Below are 25,026 nucleotides of genomic sequence, written 5' to 3'. Positions count from 1 at the left end.
GGCACCACGCAGCTGTTTTTGAGAACAGCGGTCCTCAAATACGCTACAGCACCGTAACTGCTTTGTTTAAAGACATCTGGACGAGAGAGAAGGTTTAGTGATGGGTCCTCTCCCCCTACGTGTGATTTGATGTATGCCAAGTCCTTTGAGACCAGCCGAGCGGCTTCTACCTCCTGAGCTTCATAACATAGTTGTCCAAGAGCGGGACACAAATGAGGTGGGCATTGCCTCAGGAAGCCGTGAAAAATTCAGCAATAAGAAATACTTGTTTCCCTCTAATAATTATATTATTATTATAACAGCTAATAAGCAATAAGAAATACTTATTTCCCTCTAATAATTATATTATTATTATAACAGCTAACAATCAAGGAATGGCATCAGCCTCCTAGAGAAAGAAACAATCCAGCAGAAGAAGTGATAATACAATATCTTAGCATGGAAAGATAACAACAAGAGCAATGCTGATGATGGTGTTGTGCCAGGCCCTGGGCTACGTGTATCACACACCTCATCTCCTCTATCCCTCACACCTCTTCAGGTTGCTTATCATCTCTGCTTCACAAATGAGCACGCAGAGGCTCGGAGAGGTACGCTTGCCTACATCACACAGCCGATGCGGGGTGAGGCAGATTCCAACCCAGGCTGAGCCCAGGGACTGACCTTCGGACAAACAGGAGGATTCCCGGATGCAAATCCCAAGGGGATTAGGAAGCAGCTGATGATCTGAGACTCATTTTCTGAGCTGCCCTTGAAGCTGACTCCTATCAGGGGTTCATCCGTGGCTGGGGCTTGCTTGGCAGGAAGACGACGCGGGAGTTGACAGCTCGTGGCTCCTGCTGAGCTGGCTTAACAACTGCTCATTTCCCCATAGAAATGCCAGTGTTTTAATTTTAAAAAGTACTCATGTTTCCCCAGAGGAGTCACGGTCATCCAGATGTTTACATGAGCAAGGCTGGGGTCGGCCAGCTTCCTTCTTGCGGGGTGGAGGCTTCAGGAAAAGGGGATGTCAGACGCTCCAGGTTTGAGACAAAACACGGCGCTCAGAGGCAAGTCTCATGGCCTCTCTTTTCTCGTCTGAATACTGGTGGTAAAAATCCCTACATTTAAAAATTAATAGTGTGTATGTACGCGTGTGTGTAGGTAACTATCTTACTTCTAAGGTAATATGAGAATCCAATGAATTAGCACATGTACAAATAGACACATACTTAAAATATTAACATTAAACTTTTAATATTTAATTAAAATATTAAAACTGTATAGGAGGGGCTTCCCTGGTGGCGCAGTGGTTGAGAGTCCGCCTGCCGATGCAGGGGACGCGGGTTCGTGCCCCGGTCCGGGAAGATCCCACATGCCGCGGAGCGGCTGGGCCCGTGAGCCATGGCCGCTGAGCCTGCGCGTCCGGAGCCTGTGCTCCGCAACGGGAGAGGCCACGACAGTGAGAGGCCCGCGTACCACAAAAAAATAAAAAAAACTGTATAGGTAAAGGAGTCTAATGTCTGTGGATTAGGCAAAGACACATCCCTTTAAAAAGGATCTTCCTCTACAAAATCAGAGTCAATACTAATCACGATGCCCATGCTGTTGGGAAAACAAAAGACCTAAATAATAAAAATTATCTGTTCCACCCAACCCTCAGAGCCAAATCACCCCAAAAGATTTCTTTTAAAAGCCACCTTTAAAGAGGTTCCTTTGGGTTAATAAACTCTTTTCCAATGAGTCTCTCCAAGCAAGGTTAAGACATGAATAATTTTCTTTCTAGTGAGATTTAGCTTCACCCGCCATCTTCACGTTGCGCAAACACAGGCGTGAAGCAGGCGTAAGTGGAGCTGGATGGGCTGGGAAGACAGGAGCGCTGGGCAGGCCCCTGAGAAGGGAGGGCCGGCCAGCAAGGGAAAGCCGTGGAGACAAAGGAGGAAGATGCCAGGGGCTGGAGAAAGGGGCAGAGCGCACAGGTGGACGCAGGCTCCTGCGGGCAGGTGAGGTCACTATGCAGCGCCCTCCCTCCTGCAAACGCTGAGCTCAGCCACGGCTCCGGAAGGCGCACCAGACCCTCACTCGTACCACCCACGCCCACGCGCATCATCCACGCCCACACGCACCAGCTGTTGCCTACGCACAGCATCCTCCCATGGCATCCTTCTGCACCTGACGCGCCCCCGGCAACACCACTATGGAGATGAGAAAACTGGTGCAAAGAGATGAAACCAGAACAGTGTCTGGGCCAAGCGCCCTGGCTCTGGTGCGCCGGCACCTCTAGATTTGGATTTGAGGGCGTGTCGGGGGGTGGGGAAGAGGCATTCTCTAGCGCTTCCCCGAGTGCGGCGCTTCCTGTGCGCACACGTGTGCTCTCCTCGAGGGCTGCAGCCCTAACAGCTGGGGCCGGGTCATTCTTTGCTGTGGAGGCCGCCCTGTGCCTGCCGAGGCATTTAGCAGCAACCTTCGTCTCCACCCGCTAGAGGCCAGGAACAGCCTTCCCGAGTTGTGACAACCAAAAAGGTCTCCAGACATTAACCCAGGTCCTTGGGGGGCAGCCCCGCCCCTGGGGAGAAGCCCTGCCGGAGCCACACAAGACTGCAAACTGAAGTCCGCGCTGTACCTATGGGACAGGTACTCGTGGACGAATCACACCAGAAACCGCTATAAACGGGCTCAGACACTGCCAAGTCCAGTACCTCCCATTCACAAGCTCTGGAGAGTGAGGGGGGAAAGTCCTCCCTGGACTTTGCTGTGCTGTCTCTCCTGGAGCAGTGTCCCTTCACGATTTTGTCGATGGATAGCAACGCAGGGCTTTCCACCTCGATCCTGGGAGACAGGTAGTCTCATCAGCTGTGCAGAAGGAAACTCACCCAGGGATCGAATTTCTTGCCTAAGGACAGTCTAGATCAGACCGGAAATACTCTTCCTAGCCTTTCAAAGTGCTTCCACCTCCCGCATATCATTCAAGTGCTGTCCGTAGAGAATGCTGCACACAGGAAGTTCCCGCTGGGGAAAATTTTAATATGAATTTTGATAGCAGAATGCCCTTCAGTTACTTCCTTGTAAAATAGATTTCACTGATTATTTTTGTTTCGTGGAATCCAGTTGCTTCGGTTCTTATTATTTTCTTTTAGCTCTTTAAGTCGACTTTCAAAGGCTTGTTGTAATTCTATAATCTTGTTTTCTACTGGGCAATCTGCTGGGGTCTGGGGGGCCCAGAAAAAGGGAGGCTCTTCTGTACATGAGGCTGTGGATGAATCCCTTAGACCAGGACGGGCCTCAGTCTCCTTGTTTGCAAAACGTGATTTATAAGTGGTAATATGTCCTTCTTAGATCTAAACTCTTCTGGATTTGTTCCATATCTCTCTCTATATTTTTTGGACAGAACTTCCCCCCCTTGTCTATACTTCCTTAATCTGTGTTTTATTTACAAATAATTGGATAAGCAAATCCCTGCTATTCAACCTTACAAAAATAGAGGTCTTGTATAAATGAAGATGTAACTGAAGATGCATACATCTCATTTTCAGCAGAGAAAACAGAAAATACTGCTCAAAAAGAACAAGGGCCTAGTGAAGCTGGGTGAAACTCTTCATTTCACATTATAGTTTGATTCAAGACACCTGGATTACTTCCTTTGTCAAAGTCATGGAAACTGGAGGTGGTTTCAAAATTCTTCAATGATGTGCTTTTGACCTTGTTAAGTTCCCACAGGCCCTGTTGGTTCTTTTTTTTTTTTGCGGTACGCGGGCCTCTCACCGTTGTGGCCTCTCCCGCTGCGGAGCACAGGCTCCGGACGCGCAGGCTCAGCGGCCATGGCTCACGGGCCCAGCCGCTCCGTGGCACGTGGGATCCTCCCGGACCGGGGCACGAACCCGCGTCCCCTGCCTCGGCAGGCGGACTCTCAACCACTGCGCCACCAGGGAAGCACGCCCTGCTGGTTCTTTTTTAGAGCAAACCATCTCTTCCCAACTGGGTTTTCATCGCTAACAAGAGAGACATTTTGAAAATATGCATTTTTTTCCAACCATGAAAGTTCTGCAGAGAAGAAAAGCTTCGTTGAAATACACTTGCAATATGTTTAAATTGTGTCTGAATAAAACTGCTAAATATAAATCAGGCTCATTCTTTTAAAGTATGTGTTCAATTGATTTTACCTTATTTAACATGATCTTCTATCACCTCAGTTCTGAATACTGTTTCACCAAGTTTAGTTCAACCTCATGAACCTTTCCCGAGTCAAAGAACCAAAGGAGGTTGGTGGGCTGCGGGAGGCGATTCTCTGAACAGCTGGCTCTTGGGGGTTACTTTGAAGAGCTTTCCCTTCGGTCAAACAACCTCAGTGGGTCTGCGTTCCCACCGCTCCTGGGGATTAAGGTCCAGGGTCCTGGGATGGCGAGGGGCTCTGGGCACCTACTAACATGTGGCCTCGACTGGCACACCTCCGGGCACGTAAGCAAGCTGGAGGGGAAGGGGTGTCCATGAATTTTAGGGGGGCAGGAGCTTGTGGAGGAAAAGGACAGAACAGCTGGGGGGGGGGCAGAGAACAGGTGTAACCAATGCTCTACCTGAACAAGAGCGTGTGATGCCAAGCAGGGGGCGGATGGCACTCACTGCAGGCAGAACAGCAAGTCCCACCTCAGCGACGATCCACTTTGGCGAATGTAGTCAGAACCACCAAGGGTGCCGTGCACCTGTGCTCTCCAACCCCCCCACGCCAGGAGCTCTTTTGGGGGTCGGCAGGTGACCCTCCTGAAGCCTTGGCTGGTAAGAAGCAGCAGCAATGACGAACCTCGGCATTGAACCCGATAAATAAAAGGAAAGTTTCCCTTCACGGGACAAGCTGCGCTGGTCACTCTAAAGATCGGTGATCACTGATTGGGGAAGAACCCTCGTGGAGCATGTTTTCTAAGTGCACAGTGAATATCTGCTCAATAATGCTTGACGTGGGTGTCAGGAGAGCACCTCTGCGCAGCGCACGCAGGAACGCCTCCTGATGGTGTCCTGGGCTGGCGGCAGCCGTATCTACGGGGCACCACCCCTGGGCTCACTGAGGATCAGGCGTGAAAAGCCTCCCGTCCCTTCAGGGCGTTCTGTAACCTCAGGGATGCTTCTCAAGAGGGCAGAAAAGTGCTTATTTCATGAACCCTGGCAGGATAATCAGGGCAACAACACAGGGGTGAGGGTGGGGTGGCTGAGGGCAGAGATGAGTGGGAAGCCAGAGCCAGTGGGAGGAGAGGAATCGGTGCTGAGGGAATTGGAGCATTTGCCATATTTGCAGAGGCTTCTGGTTGACAAACAGGAGTTTCCCTGGGAGCAAAGGAGGCAGCAAGACGAGCCAGGCTGATCTGCCAGTTCATGGCCCAGAACTGCCTCTAGGAGGGGACAGAGAGGAGGGTGACTGCAGGCAGATGGGGAGAGGGTGGATTTTTAATTTACCAAGCTGTGGCTTTATATGCATATGTATGTGTGCATATATCTCTACCTAACTTATTTTTTTCCTTCTCTGGCTTAATGGTTTTGTTTAGGAAAAGAAACAGTCGTTATGGAAATGATAGGTTGAGAAAGAAAGAATAATTAGGAACAACTGAGTCTCAAATGTGCAATATCATACCCAGATTTTAAAGGGTGTGCTTCAAGAAAAGACAAAAGTGTGGGCTGTAGGTCTGGGTTCAGAGTTTGCTTCCTCAACTCTCCAACGATGTGACTTTGGACTACTCGCTGTGTCGTTCTTGATTTAATTTCCTCAATGTAAAAGAGGGACCACATCACAGAGCCCTTCTAAGGACCGGGAGTCAAGGGATGCAAAGGCTTCCCACACCTCACCCACCATGAGCCACCAATAAGTACGGGTGTCATCACAACTCAGAGTGACCCAGATGGACCCTGTTTCCTGTTTGATTCTATAATTCGTATCAAGGGCGAAAACCGAACAGGATGAATTACCACGGTCTTAGGAATAAAACTGCAGTTCGGTTGACAACTGAAGCATAATGACTGCTTCAATTTTGTTAGCAGCCGATCCCATTGGGAAGCCTGTCCACTGAGGTATTTGATTTTTACTTTTTAAATAAGAGAAGTCAAATATTTCACCACCAAAACCCTTTTACAATGGGCATTCTCTGAAGGTAAGATAAAATACGTCCTTGACATGTACTAGCTACTGAAGGTCCAATTAAATATCAACGCTGTGGAGGCGCGGAAGGCTGCCATTTGTAGAACATTTTTTCACCCACAAGATGCTTTTGCTGCCCAGCTGGCATCGCCTGGGTGGTATGGGTGAGGGAAATCCTGAAGTTTGGGATTCTAAATCAATACGGTTATTCTAGAGCCCCAGAGCGGAACAGATACCCCAAGTGAGTAAGAGTGCTGGGTGGAAGAACTTACAATGAAATCTTCATGATTCTTTATCAACTGTAAAAACAGGCGGCGGACATCCCCACTCTGAGAAATACTGTGTGTCTAAAAATAAACTGTTTAGTCACTAACCCATATGGTTATTAAAGAATGGGGTAGGTAGTGCCATAGTGGGGAACATACAGGAGATTCCATACAACACTTTGGAAATAAAGTCTTGTGAACCAAAACAATGGCTTTCCATAACAGCCACTGTGCTCGCCCCAGACAATGGGTAACTTAGACACACAAACAAAAGACAAACAACAGAAGCTTCCAAAAAGGCAAAGGAAACACCTGCTACTTTTTAAATGGAAGAAGACACTAATGACTATTTCATATGGAGTCTTTATAATAATATATGCTTCACCGTAGTGACCACAAAATGAGATTTAAAGCTGCAGAAAATTATCAGTCCAGCAATATCTACAGTTAGTGGGGAATTTTGTGTCTTTTCAGGTTATCTCTATTGGCAATAGGAGAAAACATGTTTATGGACAAAAAAAGGTTACTCGTCTTTCAGAAACAACTTGTAAAAAAGGATGGCAATATATGCATAGATACCACAGACAACAGTAAAATGCCTCTAAATTGGAAACAACAGCATAACACTGATTATTTCGATTAAAAAATAGCATGAGACAGATTCCAGAAAAGTGAAACCATACGGAGGCTACTTCTCACGTCTACATTCCTGATTTGTCAGAAGGAGACTTAAGAGCTGCTGAAATAGTTCACAAATCACATGAAGGAAAAATGGGTCAATCTGGACTGGTCTTCAGAGACAGAAACTTTTTTTATTTAACAAAAAAGACTATTGAAAAGTTTGGGGAAAGTTCTTCTCTTTGTGACTGACGCCCTCCCCACGCCCCCCCACCATGAAAGGTCCTTTCAGAGATCCACGTCCTAGGTGGTCCATGAGGCCCCAGGGCGTCTGAAATCAATGGTACTTTTGTCAACACCTCCTTGAAATATCCAATGGCACACATTTCTTTTATGCTTTAAGTTTCTGTGAAATACAGTAAGGACACTTGGAAACTCCAGGGGGTGGGGGGCGGATGTAGCATTTTTATTAAAAAAAAAAAGGAAAAGGTGAGGGGCTTCCCCCGGCTACTTGGGGTGGGAATGGGATATGGGATCTTGGCTGCCCCTGCAGGCGCCTCTCCCATCTATGAGCCAACTCCCTGTCGGTTTATTCCAGGAATTCCTGTTGACGCAAAGCCAACAGAATATAGAGATCTGTGGGGCAATAAATGGTGGAAATGGGAATGACAGTGAATTCCTGGAACAGCCAACGTCAGACCCAAGGCAGAAAAATTCAATTCTAGAGTTATCTCCTACGGCAGTGACACTGCCCGATGAAACTTCCCAAAGAACGGGAAACGTCAATGCCAAAAGTAGAAGGACGCTTGATGTCTTTGAAAATATTTATTCCTGCTTGTTCAAAGTGCTTAGGAACATCTGGACTAGGTTTGATATAAAAACTTGATAAATGTAGAAAGGCACTAATGTATTCTAACAAAGTTTCAGGGCATTAAAAACGCACCCACCCGGGGCTTTATTTTAAGTTCTCAGATAAGATTAGATGCTATAAATAACTAAAATCCCATGTTGAACACATGAATAAAGGGTTTTCTATGATAGTAAATTGCTAGTCTCCTGGAAACATACACAGAAAAGGTATAATATTTAATAAAAATACAATTAAAATACATAAATATACGTGTGTATATGTATACACACATATATGATGTACCCATTTCAAAAATCCGAGGTTATTTATTGTAATATGTATATCTTAATTCTAAGAAGAATCATCTTATTCCAGGCACTTTTACTACTTCAGTGACTGTTAGGAAAGTATACAGGATGACAATTCAGCATCCCTCATCCTCCATAAATGTCAGTTTCAAAGGACTAATCTATTCATCTTTCTGATCAACATGCTATTTCCATGACTCATCTTTCCTTCCAAGATAACTGACATTTTTGAAGGGCACCCTTTTGGTTAAATTTTATTTTTTTTCTACTAAAGAAGTCTTTTTAATCTTCTGGAATTAAGGAGTTCATTTTCACCCACAAAGTTCTTTTTGTTTACTTCCTTGGTCTGATTATTCTACTTGAGGGTATGCAGATGGCTACACATCCTTTTTCATCAATGCTATCCTCAAAATAAAGTCCTAAAAATACCCGTGGCAATGAACATTTAGACATCTCCTTTTTGGTTAGCAGCCGTTTCATGGAATGTCTGTGTTTGAAATAGATCAGTATTACACAAGCAAAGATGCATAAAAAAAAGATAAAGGGCAGAAGAATACCCTCATTTCCACCATCTCCAAATCAGAAACTTTAGCTCCACCTTTCAGCAATTTCACAGTAATCAATGTAAAATCTGGGTCAAGGCTGAAAAATTAACCGCACAAATGGAAGACCAAGAATCAAAAAGCAAAACCCAAAAGGAACACAACAAGAAACTTACTGCAAGAAAAAAACGGAGTTTTGGGTAGACACACATTGCTCGTGAGCCAGCGCAATGGTGTGTTTGGTGAAAATGGGTGATGGGATTTTTTTTTTTTTTTTTTTTGCGGTACGTGGGCCTCTCACTGTTGTGGCCTCTCCCGTTGCGGAGCACAGGCTCCGGACGTGCAGGCTCAGCGGCCATGGCTCACGGGCCCAGCCGCTCCGCGGCATGTGGGATCCTCCCGGACCGGGGCACGAACCCGTGTCCCCTGCATCGGTAGGCGGACTCCCAACCACTGCGCCACCAGGGAAGCCCAAGGGTGATGGGATTTTACGACACAGTCCTAGAAGCACAGCATCCAGACCAGGGAGGAAATAGTCTCCCTCCACTTCACACTGGTCTGGCCGCTGCTGGAACGCCAAGTTCAAATCCGCAGGCCAGGACTCCAGAAGGGAAGTGAGAAACTCAGAAGAAGGAGATTAGAACGAGGGTACAATTTTCATATGAGCAACTGGTCAGGAAGTCAGGGGCACCGGTAATGCAACAGTTGATACTTTAATATGAAAAAAGGTTAGGAGACCATGTTCTTCCCTAAGTTCTGCTGAGATCAGTAGATCTGGAAGGAATGGAGTTGTGATGGGGCCTGTGGAGGGACAATGGAAGAGAAAGCTCACTGGGGTTCCGGGAGCTTTGCGGTTGAAGCGAGATGCTAGAGGATGGCCATCACCGGGGCGTCGGAGTTTGTGTGTAGTTGTGGGGTGGGATGGGGAAGGTGGGATTCCTGTTCGGGAAGCAAGCAGGTGTCAGAGCTAAAGCTTTCCTACGTCGCAATTTTCTCAAGAGCTTTGGTGACAGCAATCACAGCACGTGCCGTGGGGGGTGTCACCTCCCGTACGCCGTGATGGTCATGCTGGTCCCATGAACCATTTGTCAACAGTGCTCTTATTAATGGTATTACATTTTAGTGGTCTAACTGTAACCGAGCAGGACCCCATGCGGTCTTCCCGGGACAGACCCCTCCCCGACACCCTCGGCCGTAGCTCCTCTCTGAAGTACCCGGATAATAGTATCTGATGCACATTTCCTGAGCTGTTTTACAGACGCTAAAAGCCCCACCAAAGGGAAGAAATTAAGTACTTGATGATCAAGAGCCCCCAGACCTGCTGGCGCCTAAGGATTGATAACTTTAACCCGTGACACCACCTTGTTACCTCACCATCGACCAATCAGAGAACTGTGCATGAGCTGATCACACACCCTGTGACCCCCCTCCGTCACCTGGCCTTTAAAAATGCTTTGCCGAAACCCTCGGGGAGTTCGGGGTTTTCTGAGCACGAGTCACCCATTTTCCTTGCTCGGCCCTGCAATAAACCTTTCTCTGCTCCAAACTCTGACGTTTCGGTTTCTTTGGCCTCACGGTGCGTAGGGCCCACGAACTTGTGTTCGGCGACATAATAATGATCGAAGCTCACCTGAAGCTATTGATATAGCTACACTGTAACCAAATGCATAACTTCAGCCTTCTTGGATTTCAAATGAAACATCCTAATGCTATTATTTAGTTCAACCTCTTTATCCTTGTCTCTAGTTGACCAGGAGTTTAAAAAAACAACTATTTAAATATAATACAATTACAGCACTAATATCACTTTACTGTATAACCCGTAGAGGTTAAGTCTATGTCTTCAGGACGTTCTTCAGTTCTTTTCTATACAACGCTTGAGGAGAAGCAGGCTGACGTCATGCCCCTGGCATCTCTTGATTTCAAAATATACTCTTTAAAGGCAAGAAAAACACTGGCCAGAGGAGAAATGATTTCAAACAAAGATGTGAAGCTGACCAGGGAACAGAAAGAAATCTCCGAGGGGCTCAGATACACTTTCGCTTTATTTCTTGTCTATGGCATGTCTTACACCGAGTTTCTTTTAAGTGAAGCTGTGGAATCAACCTTATTGTCTGGAAATTTTCAGTGGGATTCAGTGTTAAGCGAGAGTCCCAAAGAGAAATTCTGTTTTTGAGGAAGAGTTGAACTTTTTAAGTTCAACTTCTAGGAGGTGGATTCTTTTCTTTTGCAATAACATATCTTACTTTTCATTAATTGGGTATGTTTTAGTGAATTTGACTCTAGATATATATGAATCTATTCTGAGTTGTGTGTTTGTGTCATGTGTGTGTGTGTTGTGTGTGTGTCGTGTGTGTCTGTTGTGTGTGTGTGTGTTTTCATTAAGTAACCAGGAAAGCCTTTCTTTTCTGAAGTCCTCTAAGAACAGAATGACTATTCATCAATCTCAGATGTATTCTTCCGTTCTTCCTGGGTAAGACGTTGGGGAGATTTGCCAAGGTACTGCACCAACAATTCTATCATTCTACGATGAGAAATACAAATATTTGTAAAACAGCAGGTGTTAAATGATGAGGAATTACCCCCAAGGCCTTCGAGTGAGGAAGCCGTCTTCCTGTTGCAGCATTTTGCTTGGATTATCTGGCCTCCTATTCACCCCCCTCTGTCTTTTGGGCTGTAATGGTGCGCTTTAGGGCTGTGGGCACATAGTAAACTCTATTAAAGATTTGTGCATCTCGCCCTCAGCGGCCGGTGTATCCAGGCTGCCCAGGTATAAGACAATGGGCTACTTCTCTGAGTTGAGTTGAAAAGAGTAGAAGTGTTAAAAGCAACATCCACAAAAGAAAACCGCTTCCTAGTCAGTCACAGGGTTCTGTTCATTTTGTACCCAATCATTGCACACTCATTCGTCCTCAAAGCCATGGCAGTATGTCTTTTACTGAATCAAGAAAGGCTAGTCTTGTTGGCAGATACTAAATGCAGGTGCAGGGCATACAAATGACCTTGACATCAGGGTTCTTTCGAAATATATCTTCACGAGGTGTAAAAAATGCCATTATCACCATTTGGAGTGTATTTTCTCAAAAAATCATGCAGAGCTACATACATGCCAGCACTTTCATTCTTATTACGGAGAGACCAACTTCTCCATAAAATTCATCTGTTCTCTGTTTCTTTATTTAAAACAGACTTTAAGTCTGAAGAACAGTTAAGTGCTTTACAAAGACATTTTAATGAAAAACATCAATGGTGACAATGCAGCTAAGAACTTATTAGGCCAAAGATGTTATTTACCCAGAATTAATGACTTCCATTTCATTTCGTTTTGCTTTCTTTCGCTTTGTCCTTTCTGGTTCCAGATCTTTAGGAATTATCCATCCTAACAGTGTTTTGAATACAAAAGCTTTTGTTCCCATGGTGGGGTTTTAGGGCCTCGCAGGGGCTTAGGAGGGAACTGCCGTCAATACAGGGCTTGTACTGGGTTACAGGAAGGTCTAGTCCTGCTTTGATTCTTCTAGAATTCAGTCTTCTAGACTGGACACAGAGAGGAAGGGGACAGGGGTATTCTGATCTTTCTAATCAGTGGGGAAATACGCCCTTTTGAAGGCTTGCTTTCTACTTCCCGTGTGAGTCAGACATCTGACGACTTGAATGACCTGGTTGTCTACACCACAATGGGCTAGTTTGGGTGGGATGCCAGAGGGCTCAGAATCACAGGCTGTTCAGGCTCTCAGGTTGAGCAGTTTCTTAAGAAAATTCTGACATGCCTAAAGCATTTAAAAATAAATTCAAATTCACCTGAATGCCAGTGATGTACGTAGCATCTTTGCCTTTGACTATTAAGGACACGGGTAGCTTCTTCTAATTCAAAAAGGAGAAAATAAGGCAGAGAAAAGACGACCTCCTCCCACTCTAGAGTGAGGAAATTGTGCCTGTGCCACTTGGTTTGGTCATTTCTGCCATTTTTCTCTGGTTATTATTTACTATCTCTGGAAGAAAATAGGAAAAGTAATTTCAAAAATGTGCAATCTGCTAGTTTTCTCTTTACTATAGGAGCAGTCCAGTTTAAGAGTGCTTAGACGCAGGAACATTTAGCCTCTTGTATAGGCTGCCCCAGTGAACTGGACATGGATGCCTTTTGCAAATGAAGACTCGACCTCTCTTCCTACTGAGTGAGGGAAGACAAATTCAGAGAACATGCTTCCATTTTCAGATGGCGTTTAGAAAGCACGTCATGTTTGGTAAGAATTTTCCTCTGGTCATTTTAGAAATCCTGCAATTGTTTACTAAGGATGGACTGGAGGTGAATAAAACAAAACAAAGGTCTTTGAAGACTGGCATTCCTTCTCTAAGAGAAAAGGATACGCTTCAGTGCTGTACCTGTCAAAACATTCCATCGGAGGAAGGAAGACGATGGATTTCCAAAGGCAGAGCTTAAGTCTGGCTTCAAAGAAGAGTAGAATGTTCCTTTCTCTCACCCCGGTTTATCAGTGGTCTCTTGGAGTCGGTGTGAGGTTTTCAGTCAAAACTCAAAACAGTATTATTATCGTTATCCTGGCTCTGACCCACAGATATGTTTTCCTCGAGGCCATGAAAGGAACGCCATTTCCCCAGAACTGTCAACTTTGGACTGGAACACAGTTAATTATTTTCTCACCATCCTTGGTGCTGATGGCGGGTGTGGATGGCCAGCCTCCCTGAGGTTTTGATCACTGAGGCCACTGCCCAGAATCCACGGTGCCCCTTGCCCACATGCATCGACCAGCCGGCCAGCCTCTAGGCATCATTTTTGTGCTTCTGCATATACCATACTTTCACCAATGTCCCAGTTTTCCATAAAAACATCTAATATCAGTCTATGGTCAAAGGGTTGGGAGAACAGGGACCTGCCTAGGTAAAAAAAAAGTTATTTTTTTCTCTCAAGTTCATTCTCTCTTCTGCCTGAGCTCTGAGAATGTCTACTCTATGCTCCTTTTGTTTGGATGGAAATTCAGAAGGGAACAGAGGGGTGTGGTTCTCTCAGAAAGAAAGAGTGGGCTTCCCCCGGTATTTCTAGGGTGGTAGACACCTCAGGCAAGATTGAGTGTTTGTAGACACTAGGTAAGCATCTTTCATTAGCAACACCTGGAAACAAGAGCGCAGTATGATTTTTTCATTACGAAGGAATGTGGTCTAGGCTGCCAGAGCGACGTGTGTGTGTGTGTGTGTGTGTGTGTGTGTGTGTGTAGTTTCACCAGAAGTGGGATAACATACGTAAACATTTAGAATTCTTCCTCTGCACTCAGGTACTAAGCTGCCCACGTGTCAGTGCTTCCTTATTAATCACTGATCTTGTGCCTACTGTAAGTGCTAACTACATTTTTTTAATCAATTATCTGCTCTGCTGTTACCACAGCAGCAGTGTCGTGGGCAATTCCTGTTGTGGTTGATAAATGCTAGGCCACAGCCACTATGATTAATTTTCACCCATGATTTTCACGATCCCTATTATTTAATGAGGTATTTTACTGGAGGAAACATGGGAGTCCAGGACAAAGTTTGTCATGCTTCAGATAAGGGACGTGATGGGTTCAATGGCATGGAAATACATTTTTTCTCTAAGTGCTGACTTTCAATCATCAGATTCTGTCTATAATGATGTTCTTTGAGTCCATGCAGTGAGGTGGTATTAACATTTCGTCTTTTCAGGATTTAATAACGTATTCTTCCTTTCGGATGGGCTCCAAACTGGCCCGTGTTCTATCAAACTGTGACTAGTGTTAGAATGGTGCTTTGAAACTAAACATTTCCCTTACTGGGGTGGGGTTGGGAGCAGGGGAGTAAAGCCAGAGATGCCACAGTTACTTCTCTCTGCTCCAGCTGCACAATTAAATCATTTCTACAACACTTGATTGAAAGTCCTACTCTAGGGCTTCCCTGGTGGCGCAGTGGTTGAGAGTCCGTCTGCCGATGCAGGGGACACGGGTTCGTGCCCCGGTCTGGGAAGATCCCACATGCCGCGGAGCGGCTGGGCCCGTGAGCCATGGCCGCTGAGCCTGCGCGTCCGGAGCCTGTGCTCCGCAACGGGAGAGGCCACAACAGTGAGAGGCCCGCGTACCGCAAAAAACAAAACACATCACTTATGTGCGATGTACAAATTAGGCGGGCAGCGTCTACATCTGCTGAAGTACTGTTTTCCTCACAGAAAGTAACCAAGTAATGGAGCTGGCTGTAGCCACAGCGGCATCGGGCTAGCCAGAACCACTGCCGTCCCAGAGACGCACTGAAAATAAGCACACGATGTTGAAAGTAGGTGAGAGCTATGTGTCGACAAAGGTTATACAAGCCCAGAGGCCAGGAGGGGTTTTTGCTATTTCTGAATCATTCTTCGCCCTTTCTGGGCCGTGACAGGGCAGAAAATGCGCACGACGAATTCCGTCAGGTCTGCTGAGCAGACCAGTAACAGGCATCTGCCTGGAAAGGCAGCAGCTGGTTTGGAAAGAGGTCTGCTACAGCAGCACTGATGTTTTCATTTCGCTCTCGCACGTGTCTCCCCAGAGCTGAGACAGATGGCCGTGTGGCTTAGGGGAACCCACCGGAGTGGCAGAGCACACACTGCACACACATCTGGAAGATCTATGTTCTGAGCATCTCCCTTTGCTCCACAGTGGTCAACCGGCCTTTAGATTTATACTGAGCATTTCAAAGAAAACAATTCAGTTTTATTGCCACAGCCCAGTTATACACATCTGAGGGTAAGGTTTACGATTAGCGACGCACGACAGAAGATACCGCCATCAGCGAGACTACAGCTCTCCTTGGAAGAGACCTTATTGCCACAGTGACTGTGGTTCAGAGCTGCTCAGGGCCCCTCTGCTCCCTTCCCTGATGCTACGCGTCTGCTTCCTGCATCTCTTGGTTGCTGCCTACCTGGGCTGACAGGCGAGGGCCAAAGCCTGAGTCTCCCGCACCCCATCTATCCGTCACCACCCATCTCCGAGAGCTTTGTGTTCACACTTTGCTTCCTCTCTCACGCCGTTTCTCTCCAGTTTCTCTCACTTTGATTTATATTGTTGAATTTAAGGAATCCTGTGAGGTCGAGAATTATTTGCTCATACTTTGACCCAAGTCCAGGGACCCACAGACTGTGGGAAACTCTTAGCTACATGAAAAAAATGCCACGGCCAAGCACAACTTGTGCCGGTTCTCAGCCTTTGCTTAAGTGAGTGAGCTTGTCAACTGCACCCTTCCAGGAGCTGAGGCTCCAGTCTTGGGGCTCCTGCTGCCAGGCCCGTGGAGGGCGAACATGGCGGGGATGACTGCACAGTGATGGGGAGATGCCGGGTCCCTCCCTCCGGGTTGGTGGTTCACCTCTGGGACCAGTCACAGTGGTGGTTTCTCCTTTTCCCACCGCAGCCCGACAGGCCATCTAACCACCTCAGTAATTCCCAGTGTTTGGGCCTTACTCGGTCTTTGTATGAACCAATTTCTGAATACCTGATTCCCTAGGAAAACAGGCGTCTTGCGAAGGTTAATGCCATTAAAAGGTTGAAATCGCCTATCTGATCTGAGTTTATGGTCAAAAAAGTGTCAGGGGAACAGGAACCTGACTGAGTAACTGAGATAATGAATTAAAATTGACCTCGGTTGGAAAAATCTGAGAACTTCACAACCTTTTTGGTGAGGTAATGTACAAAGGCAAAGGCATCTCTATCTGTTGAATCAGATGCCTCCCCTGTTTTCTCTCCTGTTTTCTATACTATGAAGCTTTGTATCACATGGAGGCGGTCACTCTGCTGTGACAGAAATTCCGTAACAGAAATTCTCTGATGCTTGCAGCTCAACTACCTTCCATCTCCACCGTGCGTAGAGAAAGAAAGAAGAAAAAGAATAGAAAAGAGGACAGGGCTTCCCTGGTGGTACAGTGGTTGAGAATCTGCCTGCCGATGCAGGGGACATGGGTTCGAGCCCTGGTCTGGGAAGATCCCACATGCCGTGGAGCAACTGGGCCCGTGAGCCACAACTACTGAGCCTGCGTGTCTGGAGCCTGTGCTCTGCAACAAAAGAGGCCGTGATAGTGAGAGGCCCGTGCACCGCAATGAAGAGTGGCCCCTGCTTGCCACAACTAGAGAAAGCCCTCGCACAGAAACGAAGACCCAACACAGCCAAAAATTAAAAAAATAAAAATGTTACCATTCTTTAAAAAAAAGAAAAAGAGGACAAAAGGGAGCCTTCCTACACTCCTGCAGTGTTGGTGGGAATGTAAATTGGTGCAGCCGCTATGGAGAACAGTGTGGAGGCTCCTTAAAAAACTGAAAATAGAGCTACCATACGGCCCAGCAATCCCACTACTGGGCATATATCCGAAGAAAACTATGCTTTGAAAAGATACATGCCCCCCAATGTGGATAGCAGCACTATTTACAATAGCCAAGACATGGCAGCAACCTAAATGTCCGTCAACAGAGGGATGGATAAAGAAGATGTGGTACATATATACAATGGAATATTACTCAGCCATAAAAAGGAATGAAATTGTGCAATTTGCAGAGACGTGGATCCACCTAGAGATTATCCCACTAAGTGAAGTAAGTCAGAGAAAGACAGGTATCATATGATATCATTTATATGTAGAATCTAAAAAAATGATACAAATGGACTTATTTACAAAACCGAAATAGACTCACAGACATAGAAAACAAACTTACGGTTACCAAAGGGGAAAGGGGAAGGGGAGGGAGGGATAAATTAGTAGGAGTTTGGGATTAACAGATACACACTACTATGTCTAAAACAGACAACAAGGACCTACTGCATGGCACACGGAACTCTATTCAATATCTTGTAATAACCTATGATAGAAAAGAATCTGGAAAAGAATACAGATTTACATACATATATTTAAACCTGAATCACTTGGCTGTACACCCGAATTGTTGTAATAGACTATACTTCAGTAAAAAAGCAAAAAGAATAGAAAAAGATATGGGGGCTGGACGTCTTTGTCTGGCGTGACGAGTATGTGACCGTTAGCGGTGGAGAAAGTCCGAGAATTTAGTTAGTTGCCTTTCGTTGTGGACAGCGCCCTGTGGGGTACTGCTGGATTAGGACTTACACTTCCTAATTACTCCAGTATACTCAATAGGGATTATTTGAAGTAGAAATCCTCTAACAACAACAAAGTCTTAACTCATTTCTTAATATACGATATTTGGTTTTCTCTTTCTGACGTATTTCACTCTGTATGACAGTCTCTAGATCTAACCACGTTAACTCACTTCTTCAAGTTATTTACTTTTTGGATTCACTAAGCAACTGAAGAGATGGCTGGAAAACTGGCTAGAGAATCACAGCTCTTGAGTCAAGACAGCAAAACCTCTTTTCTCTGACTGTGTGCTTCCCCCCATCCCCTGGAATCTCCTCCATATAGGTTAACATCTGGCCAGAGGTGTGCAGACACAAAAGATTACGGGACTGGAACACGAACTCATCTGAAAGTCGGAGAGCTCGAGTTCGGTTCTGGACTGAGACTGGAGCAAGTCACTTAGCCCCAAACGTCACTGTCCTCCCATGAGAACTGGCAGATGTGGCTAGGGCACCCTCTGCACCTCCCGGTGCTGGCCCGGGAGCGAAGGGTGCGCAGACCGCTGGGCCTCAGCTCCCCCCCTTCCTGCCCCCTCTACCGATTTGCTGGAATGGCCCACGGGGCGGCTGGCTCTGTCTGCGAGACACAGTTCTCTTCGTGTGACAACGCGCCACCCGCCGCTCCAGGGCGGGGAGTCTGGCTCGATACAGAGCTTGTTCTCTTGCTTAGGACGAGAGGTCCTTGGAACCAGAATCCACAGTACCTTTGTGATTTCTGCATCTACAAGTTACCCAGTGACATACAGTTTCTGGTGCTGGCTGTCACCATGGCGAGGAAAACATTAACTGGACCCCGTGCCCATATAAGGCAGAGTGAGCCTGGAGCTCGGGGAGCGTGGCTCTGCAGCCAGGCCCCGTCACAGCTGCTACGGTGGCACCGAGGGGAAAACAGACAGCAAGGGACCCCAGGGGAAGCTGTGGGAAAGAACAAACTATGCACACAGCTCTCAGAGTGGCAGAATCCACCCCACGGCTATTTTTGTGTATTACATGACTTCTGAAAAATACTACCATCCAAAAGCAGGGCAGAAATAGCTCTGCTTTCGATAGGATCCCATTTGGGTAGACTTGGTAATGAGCAAATATTTAATACACACACACCAGGTTCGTAGAATGGACACGGACATTCTATTTTCATAAATGACCGCGTACAGTACATGCGACTGTCCTAACAATAAATATCTTCAGTAATACGCTGGGCTCACCCTGTAGACAATGATAAATGGGGTTAGTTATTTCTCCTCACTGGGTTTTCTTCTTATCTCTTACCGTCAGCCATTCCTATCACCTTACTGATCAATAGTCAATAGCACACCTGAATCAGTCGGGCAGCCCCGGGTGCTGACAGTTAGAACCACTGGGGTTGGATCTGTGGGGTCCAGGAACGGGGTCTACGTCTCTCTTTGTGACTCCAAACGCTCCAGAGAGTGGCACCTGCAGGTCAGTCCCCTGGTGGGGTACCGCTGGCCCTGGCTCTTGAACAAACTACCCGGACAACTGCCAAGTCTCAACTTAGTTTGACCAAGGTTGATAATGTGTCTGAAGGAAAGTCAAGCCCATGCTAGGTCACTCATGTTAATGAAATTAACCAGAAGGTGTCATTTTCTACTTTTTGGCAATGCGTAGAAACAGAGACAAGGTATTTCCTTAATCAGGGATGACAGGAAATAACACCTGTGCTATAAACTTAACTAAACTAGAAAGACTAGGGGACCTGCAGAAATTCTCTTCTGATGACCTCTTTGAGAAGACCCTCAGCATCATTTAAGAATCCACTGCTGTGCAGACGGCATCACATACAGAAATAATCAGAATGAACTACCTTTATGGAAGAACAGAGTTCTTGCAAAAGCATTATGGGAGTTATGTTCACGTATTGGTTCTACGTTAACTAATCATAAAGATTGAAAAAGAACAGACCCAGCCCCCTTCTACTCAGTCTGGGCTCTGTCTGGCAGATCCCAGGGAGAATTCAGGTCCTATCAGAGCTGGGGTCCCTCCAACTCGGGCATGTCTCACAGTTGCTTGTACAACACTCGTTTGCCTTCTTTGTGACCGCAGAAGGCTGAGCTAGCCAAGCGCTGGGGAGGGGAGAGCCCTGCAGTCAGGCTTTTCACCACTGCCCCAGAACCATCGCTGGGAAAATCTATAGCAAGGGACCCCAGGGGAATTTAAGTCTCATGGAACGGTTTCCATATATTTAAAAATACTTCTCCTTGTTAAATGCTGATAAAGCATCTTCAACTAGCAACTGCTTAAGCATGAAGTCCCCACTCCAAGCAGAGGAATCCTTTACTAAAGCAACAACAACAGAAACTGTCACGATGAACACAGCCCGTGGAGACGGAAGCTTTGATCTCCTGGCAGAAGATCACTCCTCAACTGTGAGCTATGCCACTAAAATAATGGGGAGTCGCATGTCAGTACATAAGCCCACCACATTTATAAAGGGGTTCCCTGCCACGCCTTTTACATATTTGACTTTTGGGGGCGACTCAGGTAGGGAAGGATGTAGGGTATAACACCCAACCTCAGAGGTGGGTCTCCAACCAGACGTCTCTTCCTCCTGGTGGGTGGGGATGGAGCACGGCTACTTTGAAAACTGACTTCAGAATTCAACTTGGTGAAACGCATTTGGAGCCCCCGAGGATGGCTGTAATTCCTGGTTCCAACAAGGACAGGGCAATGCAGGCGAGAAGCCCCAGTGGCCTCTTACTACCTGGCATCGGACAAGCATGAGTCCTAGAGGGAACTGTGTGATTCCAAAGCGTAAGGACTAGAAGACTTTGTGATGTAAAACGAAATACTGCTTCCCACAGTGCCACACACCAAAATGGGCTTAGACGTGTAAACAGTTCCTTTTTAAAATCATCAATACCAAGACTCAAACATCAGCTTTAAAGGCTACACTTTGATTGAACGTATGACACCCAAAATCAGGTCCGTATTTCAAACTCTGCCAGATGTTTCGGTGATAATTTGGGGGGACCGTTTTCTCTGACTTACCTATGAGGTGGGCTTTACATAAAGGGCATTCAGGGAATGAGTGGGATCATTTTAAAAGCCAAAGCGATTCTCAGCGGTATAATGGCAGCGCCCTCTAGTTTAAATGGCTATTGCGGTATAAACGCGACTATGCTTTCTTTAGGCAGTGTTTTTACAAAATGTATGCTTATATATGATATAAATATAAAACGCAGTTGCATGATGGGTACCTATATGCATACACGTGTATTTGTGACAACAAACAAGCGAAAAGAGGCTTGAGAAAGTTAACGCTGTTCTCAATGTATTAAGAAAGTGGTATAAATCGACCCAATTTTGCATTATATTATTGTTTGCTTTGTGGGAAAGAACGCGCCTGTATTAAATTTCTTAGGAATGTACGCAAAGGACTTAACCAGGAAGGATGCGGCACTTCGTTCAAAATGGATGTGTAAGGAAGATAATACCGCAGTGTTGCGACTTACCCATCCTCCTTTCTCGGGATAGCACTGGCAGCCCCCACTGCAGTCTCTCCCTCCACAGGGCACATCGAACTTCTTCACGCCCTGCAAAAATGAAACACAAAGCAGAGAAGTTAGCGCAACACTGCAGCTACACCATGCGTCATCGTGCCAGGTGCTAAGAGCCCTTCCAATTCTAACAACTACTCATTCAAAACTTTCAGTAAGTCTTTAAAAAAATAGAATTTAATTTTCAGAGCAGTTTTAGGTCCATAGCAAAAGGTACAGAGACTTCATGCACAGCTCCCCCGGGCCCCAACCTCTCAACCGAAAACATCCCTCACCAGACGGGACATTCGTTACCATCCGTGAACCTCCACTGACACCATCACCACCCAAAGTCCACAGTTTACATCAAGGTCGCTCTTGCTGCTGTACGTTCTATGGTCAATAAGCCTTTTTTCAGTGTCTATTAAATGCCAGATGCCAAGCTAGATCCTAGCTCGAAAGTCAAGGAGAACTTTGCCTGGATCCAGGGGTCCCACGTGAAGTGAGCCTTGGATACTGTGTTAAGCCCTTTGGCTTGGAGGGGGAGTCCAGGCACGTAGGAAGCAGCCCTTCATTCTGCCTGGCAAGGTGGCGGATGGATTCTGGGAGGAGGCGTCCAAGGCTGAGTAGGATGGGGTTAAGATAAACGCGCAGGGCGCTCCAGGCCCCATTACACAGCACGGGTCCCGGTGAATTACAGGGAGAAGGGGCTTCTGATCCGGAGGCAGAATTTGCAAATACACCTGGTAGGTGTATTTGTAGGTGTATTGCAAATACACCCTCACCTCCATCACAGGGTACCCGCCATCCACGGAGAAGCCCCGCGCCCCTTCCCTTTCCCTGAGACGTGCTCATCTAGGGTGCCGAAGAGGAGGGGTTGGGGAAGAGGCTTCTCTTAAGTATTTATTCAGTCGGGTTGGGGTGACCTCCGTGAACTTTTCATCAGACACCGAGATAGAACTCCTTGATGACTTTAGTGGATGACTGGGCGAGCTCTCTGGCTGGACGACTCCAGCGAGGAAAAATGCACTTATTTCTTGCCCTCGATCTCAGAATTTCAGGCAAAAGATGGGCTTGGAGATTGGACCGTGTCTGAGCTCTTCCTTTCAGACGGTGTCCACAGCACTAAATATTTTGAGTAGGAAATGGCAATCAGATTGGCCCTCCCCCGCTCTCTGCTCGGCCAAGTGTTGGCCCTGCCCACTCCCACCCCCGTCACCCCCGACAGGCGAGTAAGCACAGCTGGTCACTGGGGAACCTCCGTCTGGCTCGTCACTCTTGGCCAGACCGTTCGGATCCCCCATGCAGCCCATCCGGTGGGGACCCTGGGCGCGGTGAGCTCTGGGGAGCACTCGGCCAAACCTTATGGAGCAGACAACACTTCCCGACAACAGAACCCATCCCAGCTTTAAACAAAACCGCATTTCACCATAGCGACTCCATCCTCGCCTGAGTTGTCTCAGTGACTAAACAGGGGGTCACTTGGGGACGCCCTCTGAAGTTTTCTGCCTGTTTTTTGTGTTAGCACGTCTGCCGGCATCTTCCCCGTTCCCGAAGATTCAGGTCGAGCTGCAGATGGGGCTGCCTGGCCACCTCGGCAGCTCCTACCGGCACGAGGCTTCCTGGACGGTCAACCTTAGCGGGCACATGAGTAAACCCTGACTCAACACCATCTGGCCAGAGCTGACCTTAGACCTCATCAGCAATGCACTGTCCTTTCTGTAGAGGTGATACATTCCTTTCCTTCGCTAACTACTTTCTACCGGGAGGTCTCATTTGAGAGTTTCACAGTTTTTGTTCTTATTATCATTCTTTACCTCATCTAAAACCGGTGGCATCAGTCACCACTTTGAAGAATTCAAAACAATCTGAAAATCTCAAGCCCTTTAAAGAAACCAGCGCCTCTAAAGCCTTTTGAACCTCTTGGTTATCCTTCTGTCCTAAGGCAGCGGGACAGCCCAAGCTCCACAACGTAAGAGCAAACATGGATAAAATGCTTTCATGTCCTCCAAACACGATACAAGGCATTTGCCAATTTTTTTTATGGCTTCAGTGTTGAACTTCAGTGGGGCTCATGTCTAAACCCCACAATTTGGCATATTTGGTTTTTTTACAACCAGCTCCGTGCCAAGCCATCGGCGTGTGGGTGACGATGAGCACCAAAGTGAGAGGAGCCCGGATGGGCCGCCGCATTTGTCCTTTGTATCATGTACGACCGTGACGCGAATAGGTGCCCTGGCAAGGTGTCCCTGGCTCACACGATCATAATTCATTTACCAGTTGTTTGGAAAGGTAGGGGGACTCCTCAGGCTGAAGGGTGAAGCGTAAGCCCCTGTTCCCCATCTGGTGTTTCACATGCTCTTTTTAACTTTGATTGTAAAGCCACTTGCCAAATCCCCGTATATAAATCAATGGTTGAAATGACTTTAATGGTTTCAAATCGATCTAACAGACTTTCTGTTCTAGGTTTAGGACATGCACTGGATTTAGTTATAGCAATGAGCTCTTCACAACCCGCTCAAAATTCAATAGCACTTTTCTGCTTTGGAACTAAGACTTACAGGCTTGAAAACTCCTGGCCTCAATGCTTTTCAACCATGTGCGCATGGCCCGACACAGGAGGTGAGGGAGACATTGTTGAGAAGCAGCCCTCCACCCAACAAGCCAATCTCCATCATGGAAACTCCAGCCCTCCCGTGCGTGTTTCCCATCGGCATCTTACATAGCCCACAGAGGGGCTCGTAAGAATTCCAACAGCGACAAGAGCCCTAAGTACCTCCTTCTGGAATGTCAGGTCTCCAGGATGAACAGAAGTATTTACTTCACTAGGGCGGGGCACGTGCTCCAGACATCTCTCAGAGGCTGAACAAGTCGCAGGCTGAGCCCTGGCATTCCTCCGACAGGACCTGGGCTCTGGAACATTCTCAAGGTACATATACCCTCCTGAGGGCCTCGGATGAGGAGTGTCTGAAGTGCTACGTGGGGTCCTGCGTCTGTGTTCCAGCCCCACCCCCCAAAAAAAGCTCAGTCCAACCACTGCCCAACCCAAGCCCTTGAGTCCACGCCCGAGTTTATGGCTCAGCACGACTCAAAGACCGACCGTGGTCCTCTTGTCGGCTCCTAATGAAGGTGACAAGCTTCCTCCCCACCTCACACCCACCTCAAGAGTCCGCCCCCCACCCTCCAAGATGACAAGCTGGCCCTGGCTCACACCTTAACTTCAGAGTTTCCAGGAGGGCATGATTTCACCGAAAGGTCCAAGCTCTCTCAGAAACATCAATTCAATCCTCCATTAGTTCCTCACTTCAAGTCCGAATCCCCGTCAGTCACACGGTGTAGAGCAATACTCCGGCAGCAGCTCTCCCTGAGCTCCCCTGCAGGTCACCGAGGTCAATGTCCAGCATCTCAGTGGGAGATGCAGCTCCCAGGGCCAGGAGGCTCCTGGAGACTCACTGTCACGGACCAGCTCCATCTCTTCACCGAGCAGGCCGAGCGCTCGCCCTGGTTTGCACACCCTTCATCCCAGCGCAGACGAGCGCTCAGGGCCCCGTAGGACCAATGCTGCTGAAGATCGGTGAAAACTGCAGGGACTCCCATCCCTGGAGAACGCTCGAATCCAACACGCACGGGTTCCTCCTGCCCCACCGGCACACAGAAACCCACCCAGGCTCCGGGCCCCGGAGGAGCCTTCACCACACACTTCCCAGCCCGGAGCGTTCAGGGAAACA

At 47.1% G+C, this 25,026-nt stretch overlaps 1 protein-coding gene across 2 annotated transcripts in view; it reads right to left on the bottom strand.

Annotated features, from left to right (window-relative positions):
• The window catches only part of COL4A2 (collagen type IV alpha 2 chain), a 178,544-nt gene that overhangs the window by 101,770 nt on the left and 51,748 nt on the right, over positions 1–25,026 (bottom strand). For both annotated transcript variants that reach the window (XM_082859482.1, XM_082859481.1), the window contains exon 4: positions 21,275–21,355. In XM_082859482.1, the coding sequence (XP_082715608.1) occupies positions 21,275–21,355 (81 nt within the window). The remainder of the gene's footprint in view (positions 1–21,274; positions 21,356–25,026) is intronic.

Source organism: Leucopleurus acutus (assembly GCF_964270905.1).
Source record: "Leucopleurus acutus genome assembly, chromosome: 18".
In the NCBI taxonomy this organism is placed as follows: Eukaryota; Metazoa; Chordata; class Mammalia; order Artiodactyla; family Delphinidae; genus Leucopleurus; species Leucopleurus acutus.
Note: the sequence above shows the minus strand (reverse complement) of the source record. Positions and strands in the feature narration are given on the sequence as shown.